This window comes from Arvicola amphibius, chromosome 1, assembly GCF_903992535.2.
Source record: "Arvicola amphibius chromosome 1, mArvAmp1.2, whole genome shotgun sequence".
NCBI classification, from domain to species: Eukaryota; Metazoa; Chordata; class Mammalia; order Rodentia; family Cricetidae; genus Arvicola; species Arvicola amphibius.
Window position 1 is genome coordinate 38468698 of NC_052047.1, and position 18161 is coordinate 38486858.

Genomic DNA, 18161 nt, shown 5'->3' on the forward strand with positions numbered 1-18161 from the left:
GTGCACAGGGGCAAGGACTCTAGGCACCTCTGTATGCTCTCCTCAATTTTACTGAGAAATGAAAACTGCCCTAAAAAGACCACACACACACACACACACACACACACACACACACACAGAGAGACACACACACACAAACACACACACACACACACACACACACACTGACAAAACTAAAGCTTTGTGAGGTTAAGCAACCCGCCAAAGTCACTGAGCTAGCTCATAGCAGACCAAGGTGGAAACTCAGGAACCTTGTTTCAAGCTGTGTGGAGCTGTCTATACCATGTGGTGGTGTTACCGTATATTCTCTAGTAACGGGGAAGAAATACCATGGCATGCTGTTTCTTAGAAATCCAAATGATTAAAAAAACAGTACAAATGGTAGGGATAAATCCTGGTTGCTCTGGCTTTTGGGAACTCATTCTCTTTGGAGGGAGACCTTGCTCAGCCTAGATATAGTGCTGAGGGCCTTGTTCCTTTCTCAAAGCAATGTATTAAAGACTTTGTTGACACCCCATGGGAAGCCTTACCCTCTATGAGGAGTGGATGCAGGCTAGGGGGACAGATGGAGGGAATGGGAGGAGGAGAGAGAGTGGGAATTGGGATTGGTACGTAAAACGAGAAAAGATAATTTAAAAATATAAATTTTTAAAAAAGTAGGAAAAGAAAGAAAGAAATCCAGGTGAGAGCCATTTGTTTATGGAGGTGGTGGGAATGGGGTTGGGTTCGTGTGCCCACCCTGAAATTTCCTCTGAATGGTTTTCACATTCCCCAAATCTTGTCTACATCCTTGCTGATGCTGAGCTCCAGGATTGGGAGATGCCGTCTTCAGATTTTGCTCCTTCCCTAAGAATTTCCTGCCTGCGACATGCCTCTGAGCAGACAGAAGCCCTCCCCAGGCTTCTACACAACTTCACAAAACCCCCATGACAGCAGTGGAGAGCAGAGTGGCAGTCCTCCACTCGACTGTGCACCCCACCACAGCACCACTGGGGCTCTACCACCTGAGAACGTCCACACAGACTCTGACATGGAACAGCTGGTAGGTGGGGTCATAAGTATTCCCCAAAGGTGGCAGTAGATTGTGCTAGGGGAAAAGACAATAAACTATGTTTCCAGTTTAAAAGCCCAGTTGTTTGGTTTTCCTGATTAGAGAGACAACATGAATTTCAACATATACATAGCTGTCTTAGGGTTTCTATTGCTGTGAAGAGACACCAGGATCACGACAATTCTTACAAGGAAAGCATTTCATTGGAGTGGCTTGCTTACAGTTTCAGAGGTTCAGTCCATTATCATCATGGCAGGGAGCATGGCAGCGTGCAGTCAGACATGGTGTTGGGGAAGTAGTTGAGAGTCCTACATCTTGCAAGCAACAGGAAATGGCCTGAGACACTGGGCCATATCTTGAGCAAAAGACACCTCAAGGCCTACCCCCACAGTCCTCCAACAAGGCCATACCTACTCCAACAAAGCCACACCTTCTAACAATGCTACCCCCTCTGGGGGCCATTTTCTTTCAAACCACCACAACAGTGTCTATGTAAAATAGCTTGCACCCCAATAGGAGTAAGAGAGTTTACTCAGGAGCCAATGAGTGACCAGGGCTCAGGAACATGGGTTCATGTTACACCAAAACCATGTTCCCATGGAATTGGTTATATGGGCTTTATATTACAGAACAGATGAATGTCATCAGTCAAGGTATTTACTAAATGCATTGGTGGGGACCACAGGACAATCTCTGCCATAGGTCTGGGTGCTAGCTGAAGATGAGTTTCACTTTTGGGTTGGTAGAAGTTGGGTATCTGCTAAGAAGACATTTGAAGTTTACTTTGACAGTCAAAAAGATGTTAGAACTGGGGACATGGCTTGGGAGGCACAGGCAGAAGGCTCTCTTTGAGAGTTTGAGGGCAGCTTTGTTTACATAGCTAGTTCCAGAACAGCCACAGCTATAAAATGAGACCCTGTCTCAACCTTCCCACCACTCCAAATAAAACAAAAGGATGTGAAGGGCTATTGAGAAGACTAAAGATAGCCCAGAATAATTTGATACTGTATTTATAACATTCTAACTCTCCCCAAACAAGATTCCAATCAGTTAGGTGGGGTTCAGTTCTTTCCTTCAGGGAATTTAAATCTACAGTAGTTAAGCTTTTTTTTCTCAGCATATGTAATATTATTAAATATTATTAAAATTTAAAAGTCTTAGGTTAAACAAACTTTAATAAGGTCATTTGGTTTATTTTACTTTATAAGCAACTGACAGAAACGTAAGTATAAATATTTTTATAAAATAGCTATCCTAGACACAATAGCCTGGAACTTAGGAACTATATTGGTTTTCCGTCTATTTCAACTACACATACAAAGAATTACACAGAAGACATATGTGTATGCAAATTAAGGCATATTATTTACAATCTACTTTTTGAATTTTGAAAAAAAAATCTTTTATTTAAAAAATTCAGATAATGCCCAGACTTAACATTTTCATAAAGATATTAGTTTGATTGGTTTGGTCATGTTTTCTTTATTCACTTTTTGGGCCAAAAGTATAAAACCCCAAGGAAGACAGTGCTATTGAAAGATGTAAATACTTGTAATTATCCAGATGGCTTGGCCCTCATGAATATTGCTTTTAAAAATCAAGTTCAGCCTGGCGAGGTGGTACACACCTTTAATTCCAGCTCTCTGGAGGCACAGGCAGGGGGATCTCTGTTTTCAAGGCCAGCCTGACTCACTATACAAAGTGAGTTCCAGAACAGCCAGGGCTGTTACACAGAGAAACCCTATCTCAAAAAAACAAAAACAAAAACAAAACAAAAACAAAACAAAGAAAAGTTCAGCTTAATCGCTGAATTGGAGGTAAATGTAATCGTGTCCAGTGTTGGGATGATTTATTCTGCCCTTGGCTGCAGGTTATACTTTTGTGGCTGGAAGAAGTGCTCTTCAATGGCACCAACTAGCTCATCTAGTTCCTTTTTCAGCTGCTCCAGATCACTGAAAAATATAAGGTGAGGGGGAGAATTCATAGTCATTGATTATTTCAACGTGAAACAAGTACACAGATTTGATATTTTTTGAGACAGTCTCACAAAGTAACTATGCATACCAGGCTGGCCTCACACTCACAGAGACCCATCTGCTTCTGCCTTCCAAAGGCTTAGAGGTCTGCATTAGCATCTTGGTTTTGATATAGGATCCTATTATGTATCCCAGGCTCTGTTTGAAATCCCAACCATCCTCCTACCTCAGCCTCCTGAGTGCTGGGATTAAGAATTACAAGTATAAGCCACAACTTCAAAGCAAAATTAGACATTTAAAACATATCGCAGTGTATTTTTCAGATTAATTTTTAATTATGCACAAGTGTACATGTAAATGCAGCTGTCTGCGGAGCTGGAGTGATGTGGAGTGTGAGTCACCAAGGGAAGATTTCGGGTCCTCTGCAAGAGCAGCTCACATATTAATCACTGAGCCGTCTCTCTAGCCCCCACAAGCTGTATTTTAAAATGCTCCCTTCGTGGACTTAGTAAGACTGAAACTAAACTTCAAGACAGTGGAATTCAGAAAAGAACGGGACTCCATGAACTTTAGTGTGGGAACACATTTGTTGACTTTGGGGGGAAATCCCAAGAGGCGATATGATATGTATTCTTTCCCCAAAGGTTTTTCAATCGAAGGTTTTCAAAATAAATAAAATTACTCTTTGCTCTTCTTCTAAGAATTTTAAAGAACCACAATTTCAGTGCTAGCATCCCCAGGGATCTATACTGTCTGTATCTAACAACACAGAAGAAACATTCCTGATTTTCCTGCTCAACTTTGACCACATCTCTGTGAAGTCCTTAGTCTTCCTGGAAGACTGTACATGATAGTGTTTTGTCCTCGGGTCACAGATGTCAAGTTGCCTTCACAGAAAGGGCGCAGACAGAAGCCTCTTCACGGTGCAAGAAACATTAACTACAAGTCTTTCCATCAAATACTATAAAACTTGTGTTTAACAAGGTATTCAAATCTGTTCACCCCCCCCATCACCTTATAAAACCTTTCTGCAAATATTTTAATGCCCCACCCCACACAGTAAAACCCTTGTTTATACAAAGACCTACTGCATTCCCTACTTAGTGAATTAAGCAGTGAGCCCTTTCCTCTTTCCTTCTTCCCCTTTTGTTTCTTTAAAACTAGCAGACTCCAGCTGAGAGGAAGAAGACAGTCACACTTCCCGTCTCCCTGTGCTTGCCCTGCTGAATGCACCCTCACCATCAGGGTCAAATTTGCCCTGGCAGTCATTTTAGTTGGGGTGGTGGTCTTTTTCTTTCTTCAAATCTAACAGGTAGGAAATGAGAGCCACAGTGTTGAATATTTATTGCTCTATCACCATCACCCCCAAAACAAAACAAAGTAACAAAAAAAAAAAAAAAAAAAAAAAAAAAACGAAACAAAACAAAGAAACAAAAAAGACTACAACTAAAGGATAAGCAAAACCCTAGGGAAACTGATCCGTTAAGAAAGCCAAGGTTTCAAGCCTGTAGGAAGCACTTATTTGTATAGACCAGGTCCATGGTCCATGGATGGAAACAACACAAAAGCTGAGCTCCCAGTGGATTCCCAGCAGCCTAAGGAGTCCAACGGGAGTTACCATAAAGCTGACTTTGGAAATGAACCCTTCACACACTTTCTATTGCTTCATTCTTGACCACCTGCAACGCTTACATGCGCAGGTCATCCGGAAGGAATGACAGTTGCCGCAATAGGTTCAGATCATTTTGATGCTGCAACTGGCCATAGTATAAAAAAGGCAAACAATTTCATTGCAGACATTAATTCTGCCTCTGTTAGTTATGTACCCTCAGGCAAGACCCACATCCTTCATCTGTAAAACTGGTATAAAGGCTTTACCTTCGCGAGAGAGTTATTGTTCATAGCGAGATATATTGTAGAAAGGACTTAGCCCAGAACCCGGCCCAAAGGTCTCAATAAGAGCTATCATTCTAATTATTTTTATTCCTATTACCAACATATACATTAATTATAACTAATACACAAGTGAGTTACACTGGTCTCCTTGTTCTCCACACATGTGCTTTGAAGAAAATAACTCTCAGGAAGGCAAATATGGCCATAATTAGTTAAAAACGAAGCCTAAAACTCAAACTCAGTGAATTTGCCAATTACTAATGTTCTTATCAATCTTTTAGTTCCTAAACATGACATATCTATGCACTGAGTCCTTTGCTCATTGATTTAATGTTCCTGTGGAACACGATGTAATAATTCCTACTTCCCATCCTAATCCTAAGTGACCCATTTGGACACTTACAGTGTGACACTGTTGAATAATATTTTAAAAACAAGACCATACCACCTGGCTATGTAAACTTGGGCTAGGAATCCTTATTTCCTAAGTTTTATGGAAATGGGTATTGAAGTGTCTCTCTGAATCAGGCAGTTGTGTCTCTCCAACTGTACCAAAAATCAGTGTAAGATAAATGACAGTGGAAGTAACCTGATTTCTCAATGAAATTCTGAGTTGGGGAAAAAAATGGCTTATTCTGAGGACTTCTAGGCAAGTCTGAATTCATGTTGACCAGGCTCGGCTTACAAACTATCCCTGGTTATTCAAATACTAATTTTAAAGATGTGACAGCCATTTACAAATAGTTTACTTTAAACGAAGGTCATTATTCTTGGTGACCTGGATGGATAAGATTCAAAATATTATTTTTTCCTGAAGAATTTGATCTACATTTTCAACTTCACTTCATGCCCCAAAAGTCCAGCCTGCCTACCCACCGTCATGCAAGCTCACCCCACCTCTGCTTCTCTGGTGTAACTGTTTGAAAACAACCAGGAACTAATAACACTGGAGTTCTCTTGTTCTTAGGTGGTATACAATTAAGTATTTAGAAGGCAAGTGTCAACAGATGTATAATTTGTTTTAAAAGGGTTCAAAAAAAATTAAAAAAAAACATTGAGGAGAGACATACTGCAAAACACCAGCAATGGTGGAGGCTATGCATTATGGTCTGGTTTTGTGAATAAAGTTTTATTGGGACACAGACTATGTCCATTCACTGATGCATATATGACTGTTTGTCCCATGTGTGCTTGCTTTCCATGGTGGCCTAGGTGAGGAACACAAGGGTTTAGTGAATTATCATTTTAGTGCTTCTATGTCTGTATGTCTGAAAGTTTTTAGAAATAAAAAGCTGGGCAGGATATCTTCTCCAACAAATCTCTCTCTCTTTCTCTTTTAATTTTCCGAGACAGGGTTTCTCTGTGTAGCTCCGGAGCCTGTCCTGGAACTCGCTCTGTAGACCAGGCTGGCCTCGAACTCACAGAGATCCCCCTGCCTCTGCCTCCTGAGTGCTGGGATTAAAGTCTTGTGCCACCACTGCCCTGCACAAAATTATTGCTTAAGTAGCAGGACCTAGACTTGAAAGTCTTTTTTATTCTAACCAATTCATAAGTTAGATAATTCTATTAATAGATAAAATGCATGGCACGAAGTCTATTAATATTTAAGCTTATCTTAGTTATGTTTTTATTGCTGTTGCATGTCAGTAGGCTGATGTTTCCTTGAGCTGTGATATTATGCCCAACCTAGAACCCAGTGTCCCTTTAATAAAGAGGAGCCACCTTTCAATGATTGTAACACAAGGGCAGTTTTAAAAAGCTTCCTCCCCACCCTCAGTTTATAAAGGTCTGAAATGCAGTCTACTCTGAAAAGCAACATGGAACCGTAAATAGCACAGTGCTTTACATGTTAAACAGCTTATCACCATAAAGAAAACTATCCTGGAACTTTACATGCATTCCCAGGCTATTAAAAAGAAAGGGCTTTTGGAAAGATGATGCAACAAAATGTGGTAAGCGGAGATGAAATCACAGAGATGACCACGGAAAACCCGCCTCGATATAGTGCAAATCGCTTAGTACTTAACTACACAGAAACACTGATACCTGAACACTAGTCATGGAATATTAGCAACTTATAATTCTTTTTTTTTTTTAAAGCTACTTTCTGTTTGCCTACAGATTGAAATTTTGATCAAAATATCAAATTTTAAAATACTTAGTTCCATAAAAATGTGCCATTCGAATTGAAGCTGTGTGAATGAACATGTTTAGTGTGTGTTTGGATGCTTGAAAGTCTTTAAAAGAAATGGAAGGTCTTTCGCTACTTTTTTTTTTTATGTGGATTAGATATTGTAATGATTGTATTAAGTTAAATGAATACAGTACTGGAATCTGTCTTATCAGTCTCTTTTTCAGCTTTTGAAGTATGGTTGGTAGACATTCTTAAACTTCATACATGGCTTTATGTATTGTTTCTACCAGAAAGCATTGGCTCCCTTCTCCTTTAACGACACTGTCTGGAACCTCAGCCCTATCCTGGTCAAATGTCAGCCACTCAGCACTAACTAGTTACAGCTTGAGCATTGACATGTGCTGGGGACATGCACTGGGGTGCTCAGGCGGAGAACAACACAGCAGTTCCCAACTCCAGCTGTGTGCTGAGGTCACAGGCACAGGACCCTGAAGTATTCAGCCCACCACCTCCAGGGGAGCAAGCATGATTTTTGATCTGGTTCCGTCTCTACCCAGGGACCCAGCTCAGACCCGAGCAGACCCTCAGGTATTTACAGAGTGCACGCGGAAGGGATTCTAATTTATTTTATCCCAGGAGTAAATGAGGAAAATTCATTGGCATTAATCAGCAATAAAAATACCTGGAGAAAGGAAGTTGTATGGTCACCAGTAAGATGAGGAATGTAATTTTCCCACAGAGATGAACAAGAGGTGGAAATAGGAGCTTGCTTAGCTGTAGAGACTCAGGTAGGCTTCTTTGTAAGATCTATTTACAATTTTTTAATTTATGTGTATGTGTGTGTACTGTCACACGGATGTAGGTGCCCATGGAGGCCAGATGAGGACATCAGATCCTCCGGAGCCAGAGTTAAAGCAGCTGGAGCTGCTTGATGTGGACATGGGTGCCGGAATCCAAACTCAGATCTTCTGGAAGAGCGGCAAGTGTTTGTAACCACTGAGCCAGCTCGCCAGCCCCTCAAGTGTTTTTTTGTTTGTTTGCTTGGTATGTGTATTTTAATAAAAAAAAATTGTTTTACGTGTGCATTGCGCTAGCATAGGATCAGAATTTAGTTTCCAGTACCCACACAGAGCAGTTCATAACTGTCTGTAACACCAGCTCCAGGGATTCAGTGTCTCTGGCCTCCAAGGGTACCTGCACTCGAGTGCACAGCCTAACCCCCCTTCCTCCATATACATAATTTAAAAAAGAAAAGAGAATCTTAAAATCAAAACAAAAACAACTTGACTCCCAGGCCATACGCCATTATAATTAAAAGTCAGTCACTTACTGGTGAGACCTGGGTATGAGGTTTGGAAGCTTCCCAAATAATGGGTAGCCAAGTTTAAAAAAAACATCACTGTGAAACCTCTCACCTCGTTCTAAAAATTTTTAAATTGATTTTATTTTTTTCAAGTTTTGATTTTTAAGACAGACTTTCTCTGTGTATCCCTGGCTATCCTAGAACTTCCTCTGTAGATCAGAATAGCCTCAAACTCAATCGGATCCACCTACCTCTGCCTTCTGAGTGCTGGGATATAAAGTGTGCACCGCCACGATAGCTAATTTTTTTAAAAAAATTTTTAAAGTAGTCTTTAGTAACATAGTATCGCCACAGTTTCTGACTAAGCTGCACATGAGAATTTTTCCTTAACCCTTGAACAGAACTAGGACACCTCAGGACTAAGAGGCCCAGCACTGCCATCCATGCCATACCTGTTGCCTGGGGGAGCGCACAGCTCTGCATAGTACTTGATTTTGGGCTCTGTCCCGCTGGTACGCATGGTCGCCACACCTCCATTGGCAAAGGTAAAGGTGATCATTTGGCTGCTCTTACTGGTAGGAAGAACCTAGAGATTAATTCGTACACATCACACAGTTAGAGACAGTAACCAGCTGCTCTGGCCCGGTGAATCTGTCCCAAATAAGCAAGAAAATTAATACCAGGTGAATACATTGGCTACAAGGACATTCCTTAGGAAGTCAGAGAATGCAATCCTAGTGATATGTGAACACTAAGTAACTTCACAGACTGGCTTTCTACTTCCATAAATTTATTAGCAGTTATGAAGGTTTTGTTCAAATTGAAAACACATTATTTCAGCTTAATAATGTACTACAGAAAATTAGATCATAACTCAATGCTGTAAATTGGAATTTTGTCAAAAATAAAAGATTCATAAGGAGGTTTTTTTTTTGCTTTGTTTTTTTTTTCTTTTTTTTTTTTGTTTTTTTTTTTTATTTTTTTCACATTTAAAAATTTCCATCTCCTTCCCTCCTCCTCCCCCTTCCCTCCCCTCCTCCTCCCCCTTCCCTCCCCCCCTTCTCCCCCTTCCCTCCCCTCCCCTCCACCCATACCTCCCCTCCCTCCCCCTCAAGGCCAAGGAGCCATCAGAGTTCCCCACTCCATGCCAAGACCAAGGTCCTCCCAACTCCCCCCCCCCCCCCCCCCCCCCGGTCCAGGAAGGTGATCGACCAAGCTGAGAAGGCTCCCACAGAGCCCGTCCATGCAGAAGAACCAGAGCCCAGCACCATTGTCTTTTGCTTCTCAGTCAGCCCCCTTTGTTGGCCACATTCAGAGAGACGGGTTTGGTCGCATGATCCATCAGTCCCATTCCAACTGGGGTTGGTGATCTCCCATTAGTTCTGTCCCACCGTCTCCATGAGTGAACGCACCCCTCTAGTTCCTGACTTTCTCCTTCATGTTCTCGCTCCTTCTGATGCTCATCAGGTCCTTGGGAGCTCAGTTTTTTATACAAAACTCTGACAGATGTATTTGCAGTTGTTAACTTCAGAACATCACTAAAGTTAACAGTTTTTGTGTTTTCACAGGCATAAACACAAGGGCAAAGAGGAACAAAGACGGTGACACTTGAAGCTGAGGTCACTCAACCATGGAAGACAATGACTTAGAAATGGTGTGATGAAACACGTGACTGTGGGGTCCCAGTACCCGAGGGTGGAGACAGAAACAGGAAACGGAGACTGTGCTCTGCACAGTCCAGCTGGGCTGAAGTATTAGGGGTACCAGATATGCCAAGGATTGGTGTGAGGCAGGAATGAAACACAGAAACAGGGGTTGAAGAGAAGCTACCCAGCACTCAAAGATATTCCCTGCTAGCTCTTCTCTGCCTGCAAGGAATGAGTTCTCTGGCTTTTGAATCAAAAAGGCTCAGAATCTAGGACCACCAGGTACCATGGAGTGTATGGTCTGAAGGGACACACTGAGTGATACACCCCAGACCTGCCCTTAGCCACACCTCTAGGGCCTTGTCAAGTCAATTTACATCCCTTTGGAAACCAGTCAGGGTTAGGCTCTGGACCAGCCCAATAGCTCCAAAGTGAAGGTCAATCTTAGAATAGTTGTCTTGCTACTTAAGATCCCCAAAGCCCATTAAGTCATTTGTCATGCACACACAAAACTTACAACCAGTTAAGTATGTAAAGGATACTGAGAGACCCTTAGGGAAAGACAGTGGGTAAATAAGTCCAAAACTAATAGGAAAAACAAAAAATAAACAAAAGCCATTTAAAAATGTTTTAAAAAACAAAAATCGAAAGAAACAAAGGCTATATTGATGAAAAATACTTATTTTTTAAAAAGAATCTTTAGAAAGTTGCAGCAAATAAAAACAATAATAGGATGCCATTATGGAAAAACTTAGAATAAGAATTGAAATTAACAGCTAACAGAAACACTAAAAGTTAAAAGCTGAGAAAAATCCCTCAAAGAGGAGTAGAGTGGGACAAGAAGAAACAAAGAAGAAACGGTAGCAGTCCCAGAGAGCCAGCATCTGCCTAGGAACTCTGTAAGAAACCAGTCAACCACCACCTTTCCTTGATATATCACCAAAAGAACTGAGACCTAAAGAAAATGATGCCCATAGACCAAAGGACCCACTGTGACAGATGACTTGATTAGATTGAGACGAGACTAGGAAAGCTATAGAGCACACTCTGGGTGTGTCTGTGAGGGCATTTCCAGATAAAGTTGGATCATAAGGACTCTGACCTAATCAATGGTTTAATGCATTGATAATGCGTGTTTTAGTGGTATCCTGAGAAGACCTGGAACTGTGGAAAATGCGGGTTGTAATGGTCTGTCCTGTCCCTTTAAGAGACAAGTCCCACCCACTCCCTTCCTGGTCCGCCTAGGTAAGTGGATCTTCCTTCCTAAGAGTGCTCTCTTTTCTGCCTCTCTCCCAAGAGGTAACTTCTCCTTTCCTTTCCCCAACCCTCTCTGTGCTTCTCCTTCACTCTCCCTCTCTGCCTCACTCCTCATTCCCCTTCTCACTCCCTCTTCCCTTTCATAACCCACTAAATAAATATCTAACCTCACTCAACATAGTGTGCCTATCTCTGTCTCTCATCGGCTGCAGCTCTGTGCGGCTCCCTACCTGGGACCCGCTGCCCCTTGTGGCCCACAGGCCCCTTGGGGAATGGCATCATTTTATTTTTACCATTACAGGGACCACTTGGAGGAAGTGGGTCTCTGGGAGCCACTTCTGAAGGTTTAACTTGGCCCTGACTCCTTGCTGTACTCTTCCTGCTTCTTGTCTGTAACAAGCAAAGTGACCAGCTTCCTTCTACCGCTCTCTCAGATTTCTACACTGCCACGGGCCTCAGAACAGTGGAGCCACATGACCACTGACAGAAACAGTGAGTCCCCAAACCTTTCAGTATTGAAATTGCTTCTTCTGGGTATTTTGCTGCAGTACCAAAAAGTCTGACAGATCTAAGTGACCACAACCCTGAACAGACAGAAATGCTAACCAAACACACAGAAAGTTTACAAGAGTGAGTTCAGAGGACATGTTCTCACTGAGGGAACGGAGTCAGTGTAAAGAAATGATGAGTAAGGTGTGAATGTCCTTTAAGGCGTCACACATCGACTCTGTCCTTCACTAAATAGATGAGCAGATGCCGAACACAGTGCCTGGACACTGAGCAATTGCAGAGCAATGCTTTCGAACTCTGAGTCTGCGGAAGTGTGAGAGCAGAAAGTCAAACATGTTCAGACCTACCAGCCTCCCTAAAATTACTACGGCCACCCCAGGAAGCAATTAGATGTGGTCTAGGAAAATGAATACAGGAAGACGCCAGAAGGTCAGACGTGAGGGCCTCAACCTTGGCAAATGGCACTCTGAGAATGACAGCTGTGCATACAATCCAGAGGACAACAGGCACAGGAGACATGGAAGGCTGGGGGGCATGGCCAATGGACTCGGACTGAAGCCCACACAGTAGCTGAGACCTGAGAGCAGTGGAAAATGCCATGGGAAGACTTTTGGGGGGGACTAGTGACAGTGGCATAGAAATCTAGACCAAGAAAGCAATGACCAGTTATAGGAAATGCAACTTTTTATGGACAGTAGGAAGCCCTGTGAGGAATATACTGAACAGGTCTTGGTAATGACTAGCCACTGTAGTCAAGGCTCAGATGTAACTCATGAGGACAGGCAGGGGCTAATGAATGTCAGAAGTGTAAGCATGGATTCTTTATCTCCATGTGAGACAAAAGTTCTGTGGCAAACGCCAGGAGAAACAATTGAGAGGAAGGATGGTTGGTTGTCTCCGTGTCGCAATACACTATCCTACGTCACCATAATCCTTCTAACGTAATCTATCTCTTATAAATATACTGTGTTCCTAGGAAAATTTCAAAACAAAACAGAAAAAAGTAAATATCAGGGAAGACATCTAATAACTCATCAGGCTATTCCTGCTCTCCTCCTAATCTGGGCTTTACAGTGAGTAGGCCACACACAGTCAGAGAAGGCCAGATTCTCAGAAAACAAGTGGCTCTCCCAGAGTGGACCAGTATCTAGAATATTTTTCTTTTTTATTTTTATTGAACTCTACATTTTTCTTTGCGCCCCTCCCCTTCAACCCTCTCCCAAGGTCCCCATGCTCCCAATTTACTCAGAAGATCTTGTCTTTTTCTACTTCCCATGTAGATTGGATCCAGGTATGCCTCTCTTAGGGTCCTCATTGTTGTCTAGGTTCTCTGGGATTGTGATTTGTAGGGTGGTTTTCTTTGTTTTATGTTTAAAAACCACCTATGAGTGAGTACATGTGATAATTGTCTTTCTGTATCTGGGTTACCTTACTCAAAATAATGTTTTCTAGCTCCATCCATTTTCCTGAAAAATTCAAGCTGTTGTTATTTTTTTCTGCTGTGTAGTACTCCATTGTGTAAATGTACCACATTTTCCTTATCCATTCTTTGGTCGAAGGGCATTGAATCTTATTAGGTGTGCAAATTCTTTGTCCTTATCTCAGGCCTACTCAATGAGAAACTCCAGAGTGGCCTTCAACACCGTTCATGACCTAGCCCAGGCTGGCCTCAGACTCAGACTTCTGATGTTCCTGTCTTGATCCACCTCATGTAGGGATTTAAAGATGTACTGGTATGTGCCATCATACCAGCTAGTAGTCATACACCCTCCACGTGACTCAGACACTCTCTGGAGTGACGTGCTGAGTGAGTTAGAGGGAAAGCTGATCCAGAGTCCAAAGTCTCCTGTCACCTGGACTTTCCCCAGTTACTGCCCTTTTGGGTCACAATTCCCTTGAATGTGAAAGAATGACTTTGGATGCCATTTATCACCAAATGACTTGTGAGGTTACTTTCAATTTTAGCCCATGAGTCCTAGTTTTCCCACATAGCTTATTTTATTTTATTTATTCTTTTTTCAAGGCTAGGGGTCTAATCTGGGCCTTGTGCACGCTAAGCGAGCAGTCTACCCCTGAGCTACACACCATCGGCTCTAATTTCCCAGATAGTTTATTACAACACTTGAGTGGCCCAAGTCAGCTTCAGCCTGCCACGTGAATAAATGAATCTGTTCCAACTGTAGAAATGGTAAACACAAAATAAATTAGTTGATCAAAGTAAACAACATGACTTACGGCTTTTTTATCAGGCTGGCTGTCATCATAGCCCGTTGTAAGGTCCCTGATAGCAGAGATTTCAAACTTGCCACATGTTTTGGGATAATTATTCTTCCCATCATAGTTTCTCAGGTTTCCAAATAATTTTTGAATGGTGCCTTGATCGTGGCAAATAAAATATGAAGCTTTGGTAATATGATAGCCATACCTGTAAGAGAAAAAAAAAACCCACAAACTTAAGCAAAACAAGCTACAAAAATTTCTGTAGACTATTTGCAAGATATATACCAGCTAGCACATTCTATAAAAAAGTGAAACAGGTATCCCTAGCCAACTTCAAAAGAATAATCTAACATTTAAAAAAAAAAAAGGTTCAAAAATGGCAAAATGGTTCAGTAGGTAAAGGCACTTGCGGCCAAGCCTGATGACCTGAGCTGACCCTAAGATGCACGTGGTAGAAGGAGAGAAACAGTTGCTCTCAGTTGTCCTCTGACCTCCATGTGTGTTTGGTAGCATGTGTGTACCCACCCACATACATATACACAAAAGAAATAATTGTTAAAAAAAAAAGTAAAAGAAAAGGGGCTGGAGATAGCTCAGTGATTAAGAGCAGCAGCTGCTCCCCAAAGGACCCAGGTTCAGCTCTCAGCACCCTCACAGCAGTTCCTACACATCCGCAGCACCAATCTCAGGGGACCCAGTGACCTTTTTCTGGCCTCTGTGGGCACCAGGCACATACATAGTGCATAGACTCAGGCAGTAAAAACACCCACATACATAAAACCGAAGTGAATAAACTTAAAAGGAAAATGACAAAGAGGTCCAGGGTAGAAGAGATAGCTCAGTTCATGACGCTAACTCAGTCCCAAGCATGAGGACCTGAGTGGTCCCCCGAATCCAAATAAAATAAAGATGGGTGTGGAGGTACATGCTTGTGGTCCTAGCTCTCAGGAGACAGGCAGAGACAGATAGATCCCTGAGACCTGATGGCCAGCCACGCCTGCTTGTCAAACTCCAGGCTAAGGCAGAACGGTATCAATAAGATGGTCACGGCTGAGGAACGAAAGCTGAGATTGTTCCCTGAACGACAGGCACTCACAGTGAGACTATGGATCAGTACTCTACTCTAGACAGATCTGCTTAGGTAAGTTACGGCTTTATTATAGAACACAGCCGTGCTGCACGGGTTACTGTCTGTGCCGCCTGAGCAGCTTCTGTGCCACACAGGCACAGTTCAGTCCTGCCTACAATATGACTGTGTTTAATCTTTTTATATGACGTTGACTACTTAAAGTCACACTCTTAATCAAGTCATTCGTGCAATGTTCTCACGAGTTACAACTCACGCAACCACAAATGGCCATTACTAATTAGTGGTGACGGAAAAGGTGATCTTGATTTTCATAAGAGACAGAACATGTCACCAGAATTAGAGCACTTGAAACATAACCACCATTCCTTCAACAGTCCACAGACCAGCGGTTCTCACCTGTGGGTCATGACTCCTTTGGGGGTCGCCTATGAGACATTCTGCATCCCAGATATTTACATTATGATCCAAAACAGTGGCAAAATTACAGTTATGAAGTAGCAATGAAATGATTTTACGATGGGGGGGTCACCCCACATGAGGAAGTGTATCCAAGGGTGACAGCGTTGGGAAGGTTGGGAACCACCGCCATAGACACTTACTCTATGTAGATGGCCTTGAGCTGCTGAGACAAAGACAAATTCTTGGTTGCTAGAAAGCTTGCCAGCTCTGCACTTAGGACAGCTGCACTGACACCATCCTTGTCCAGAACAAAGGGACAGCACATATATCCTGCAGACAAAGCGGTAGACACACAGCTCTGGAGTGGATTCTGCGACAGCAGGGGAACAGGCCGCGCTGAGGGCAAGCCTGCTGGCTATTCCATGTTAGGGGCTAGTCTGGCACACACACACGTGTTTTTCATCGCGTCTGCTTTACACACAGAAGGTCCTGGGTTTGAGCCCCCAGCGGACCAGAGTGTGATCAGCTCACACAGGACTGAGAGTGGTGATGTACGCTAGCACTTCAGAGACAGAGGCAGTAGGTCAGGAGTTCAAGGGTATCTTCGGCAACAGAGTTTGAGGCTAGTCTGGGTTACATAAGATCCTGTCTCAAAAACCAAACAAACAGAAGCAAGACAATCTAGCCAGTGTCTTGATCTCAGTGGTCTTGAACAATCTGTGTGATTATCACTTCTTACCGATAGCTTCTTCGAATGCAAATAGGACCGTCTTCCCCTGGTCTATTAGCTGTTTGGCTCTGTTTCCCATCCACTTGAAGCCAGTTAATGTTTCCTAAAGGGATAACCCAAAAGAAAAAAGAAATGTTTGGTGCTGGGGATGCAGCTCAATTGGCAGAGTGCTTGCCCCAGTTCCATAGACACTGGGAGTCACAGTGTGTGCCTATAATCCTGGCAATGGGCAGGTGGAGGCAGGGGGATCAGAGGTACAAGGTCATCTTTGGCTATATAAGATGTTTAAGGCCAGTCTGGGCTATATGAAACCCTGTCTCAAAATATGAAAGAAAAAATGAAAAGAAAGGAAAAACATTGTTTTAGGAAACATGGGAGTCAAAGTCACCTTACCTCGAAATGAAAGCCCTCCTTCAAGGCAATGGCCCGCAAGATCTTGGAAGAGACAGTGCTGGACAACATGTATGTGTCTTTAAGGGTGCTTCGATCTGGGTTCTTTTCTCTCCAAGACGTGAAGAGCCACCATCCCAGCAGGGCCCCCAGCTCATTGCCGGAGAACACTCTCCACTCACCACTGCGAGGAAACAGGGTCTTTGTCTTAGCAACCTCCAGGGAGGCTCAGAAGTCCCTGGAGCTAGTCAAACGAACCTCGGCATACTTTCTGTACACCTGTTCCGGTCTTTAAATTACTGTACTGAAATGGACCTGCCACATCACAAACATCTGAGCAGCTTCCATGGTATTAGCCAAGGATGGTTGGATTTCCATCTTTGACAAAGGCTGTAGTTTGAACCTCTGTCTGTTCCCCCTAAATTCAACACTGTCTTAAAGGTCCGGTGCCTTATCAGAGTCACTGGCAGAAAATGAACTGCAAAACCAGCATCTTAAAAAGGACTTTGCCTTATCAGGCATGGAGACCTTCACATATTAAATTCAATTCTAACATGAGGGGGCCACCAAGAGTCATTTCAATTCCCAGCGTGCACTGGATTGCTTTGCTCTATGTCGTGATCCCCTGCCCGTAGGCTCAGCAAACTGTCCTGCTAGAGGAATCCACCAGAGGTTTTGCGGTAGAAACAAATATAATTACCTGAAAACTTCCTATGTGAGTTCAACCTTCCCAGAAACATATTATTGCTAAAGATGGCTTTCTGTATTTTTCCTGGTTTTGTTGTTGTTGTTTTGCTTTTTCAAGCCAGGGTTTCTCTGTAGCTTTGGAGCCTGTCCTGGAACTAGCTCTTGTAGACCAGGCTGGCCTCAAACTTACAGAGATTGCCCCCCAAGTGCTGAGATTAAAGGCATGTGGCACCACCGCCCGGCCTCTGTGTATTTTTCATAACACATGTAAACAAAGGTAATTTCACCTCTCTTGCTTTTCTGCCACAGCAAGTCTGTCGGCGTCTGGGTCATTGGCTAAGATAATTTTGGCCTTGATTTTGTCAGCCAAGGCGAAAGATAAAGTCTGAAAACAAGTACAGAAAATAAAAATTACTAAGGAACACATCTTAGTCTTTAGAATGTACATAGTATCGTGAGCTAAAAAGGGCTTGCCCCAAAATTAGGGCAGGATTTTGTTATTGCTGTTTTTTTTTTCTTTTCTGTCTTTTTGTTTTCTGCTTTTTTTTTTCTTTCCTGGAGCCGGTTTTGCTTAGTCAGATTTTATTTTATCTTGCTAAGTTGGAGATCAGATGATGAGAGTTCCAATGTAAAGCCCATCCCTGCCCCGTGACCGCACAGAACTGTGGCAGCCTTGTGGCTGGCTGGAATTTCTAGGCACTGTGTGTGTCTGGTCACACAGAGCAGAGCAAACCAACTCTCTCAGGATCATTATCTAAGCTTTCAGAATGCTCTGGGAGCCGTACTGCCAACAATGTTCTCTAACAGTAAAGAGCAAAATTAAAAATTAAAAAAAGCCATCTCTTCTATTATTATTAATTCTTGGTAATAAA

At 42.7% G+C, this 18161-nt stretch overlaps 1 protein-coding gene across 2 annotated transcripts in view; it reads right to left on the minus strand.

Annotated features, from left to right (window-relative positions):
- Positions 1 to 2441: 2441 nt before the first annotated feature.
- Pgm2 (phosphoglucomutase 2) overlaps positions 2442 to 18161 on the minus strand; it is a 29029-nt gene continuing 13309 nt past the window's right edge. For both annotated transcript variants that reach the window (XM_038312036.1, XM_038312044.2), the window contains exons 8-14: positions 17577 to 17674; positions 16606 to 16786; positions 16222 to 16315; positions 15683 to 15812; positions 14009 to 14198; positions 8813 to 8946; positions 2442 to 3003 (exon numbers count right to left, since the gene is read on the minus strand). In XM_038312036.1, the coding sequence (XP_038167964.1) occupies positions 2901 to 3003; positions 8813 to 8946; positions 14009 to 14198; positions 15683 to 15812; positions 16222 to 16315; positions 16606 to 16786; positions 17577 to 17674 (930 nt within the window). In that variant the 3' untranslated portion in view covers positions 2442 to 2900. The remainder of the gene's footprint in view (positions 3004 to 8812; positions 8947 to 14008; positions 14199 to 15682; positions 15813 to 16221; positions 16316 to 16605; positions 16787 to 17576; positions 17675 to 18161) is intronic.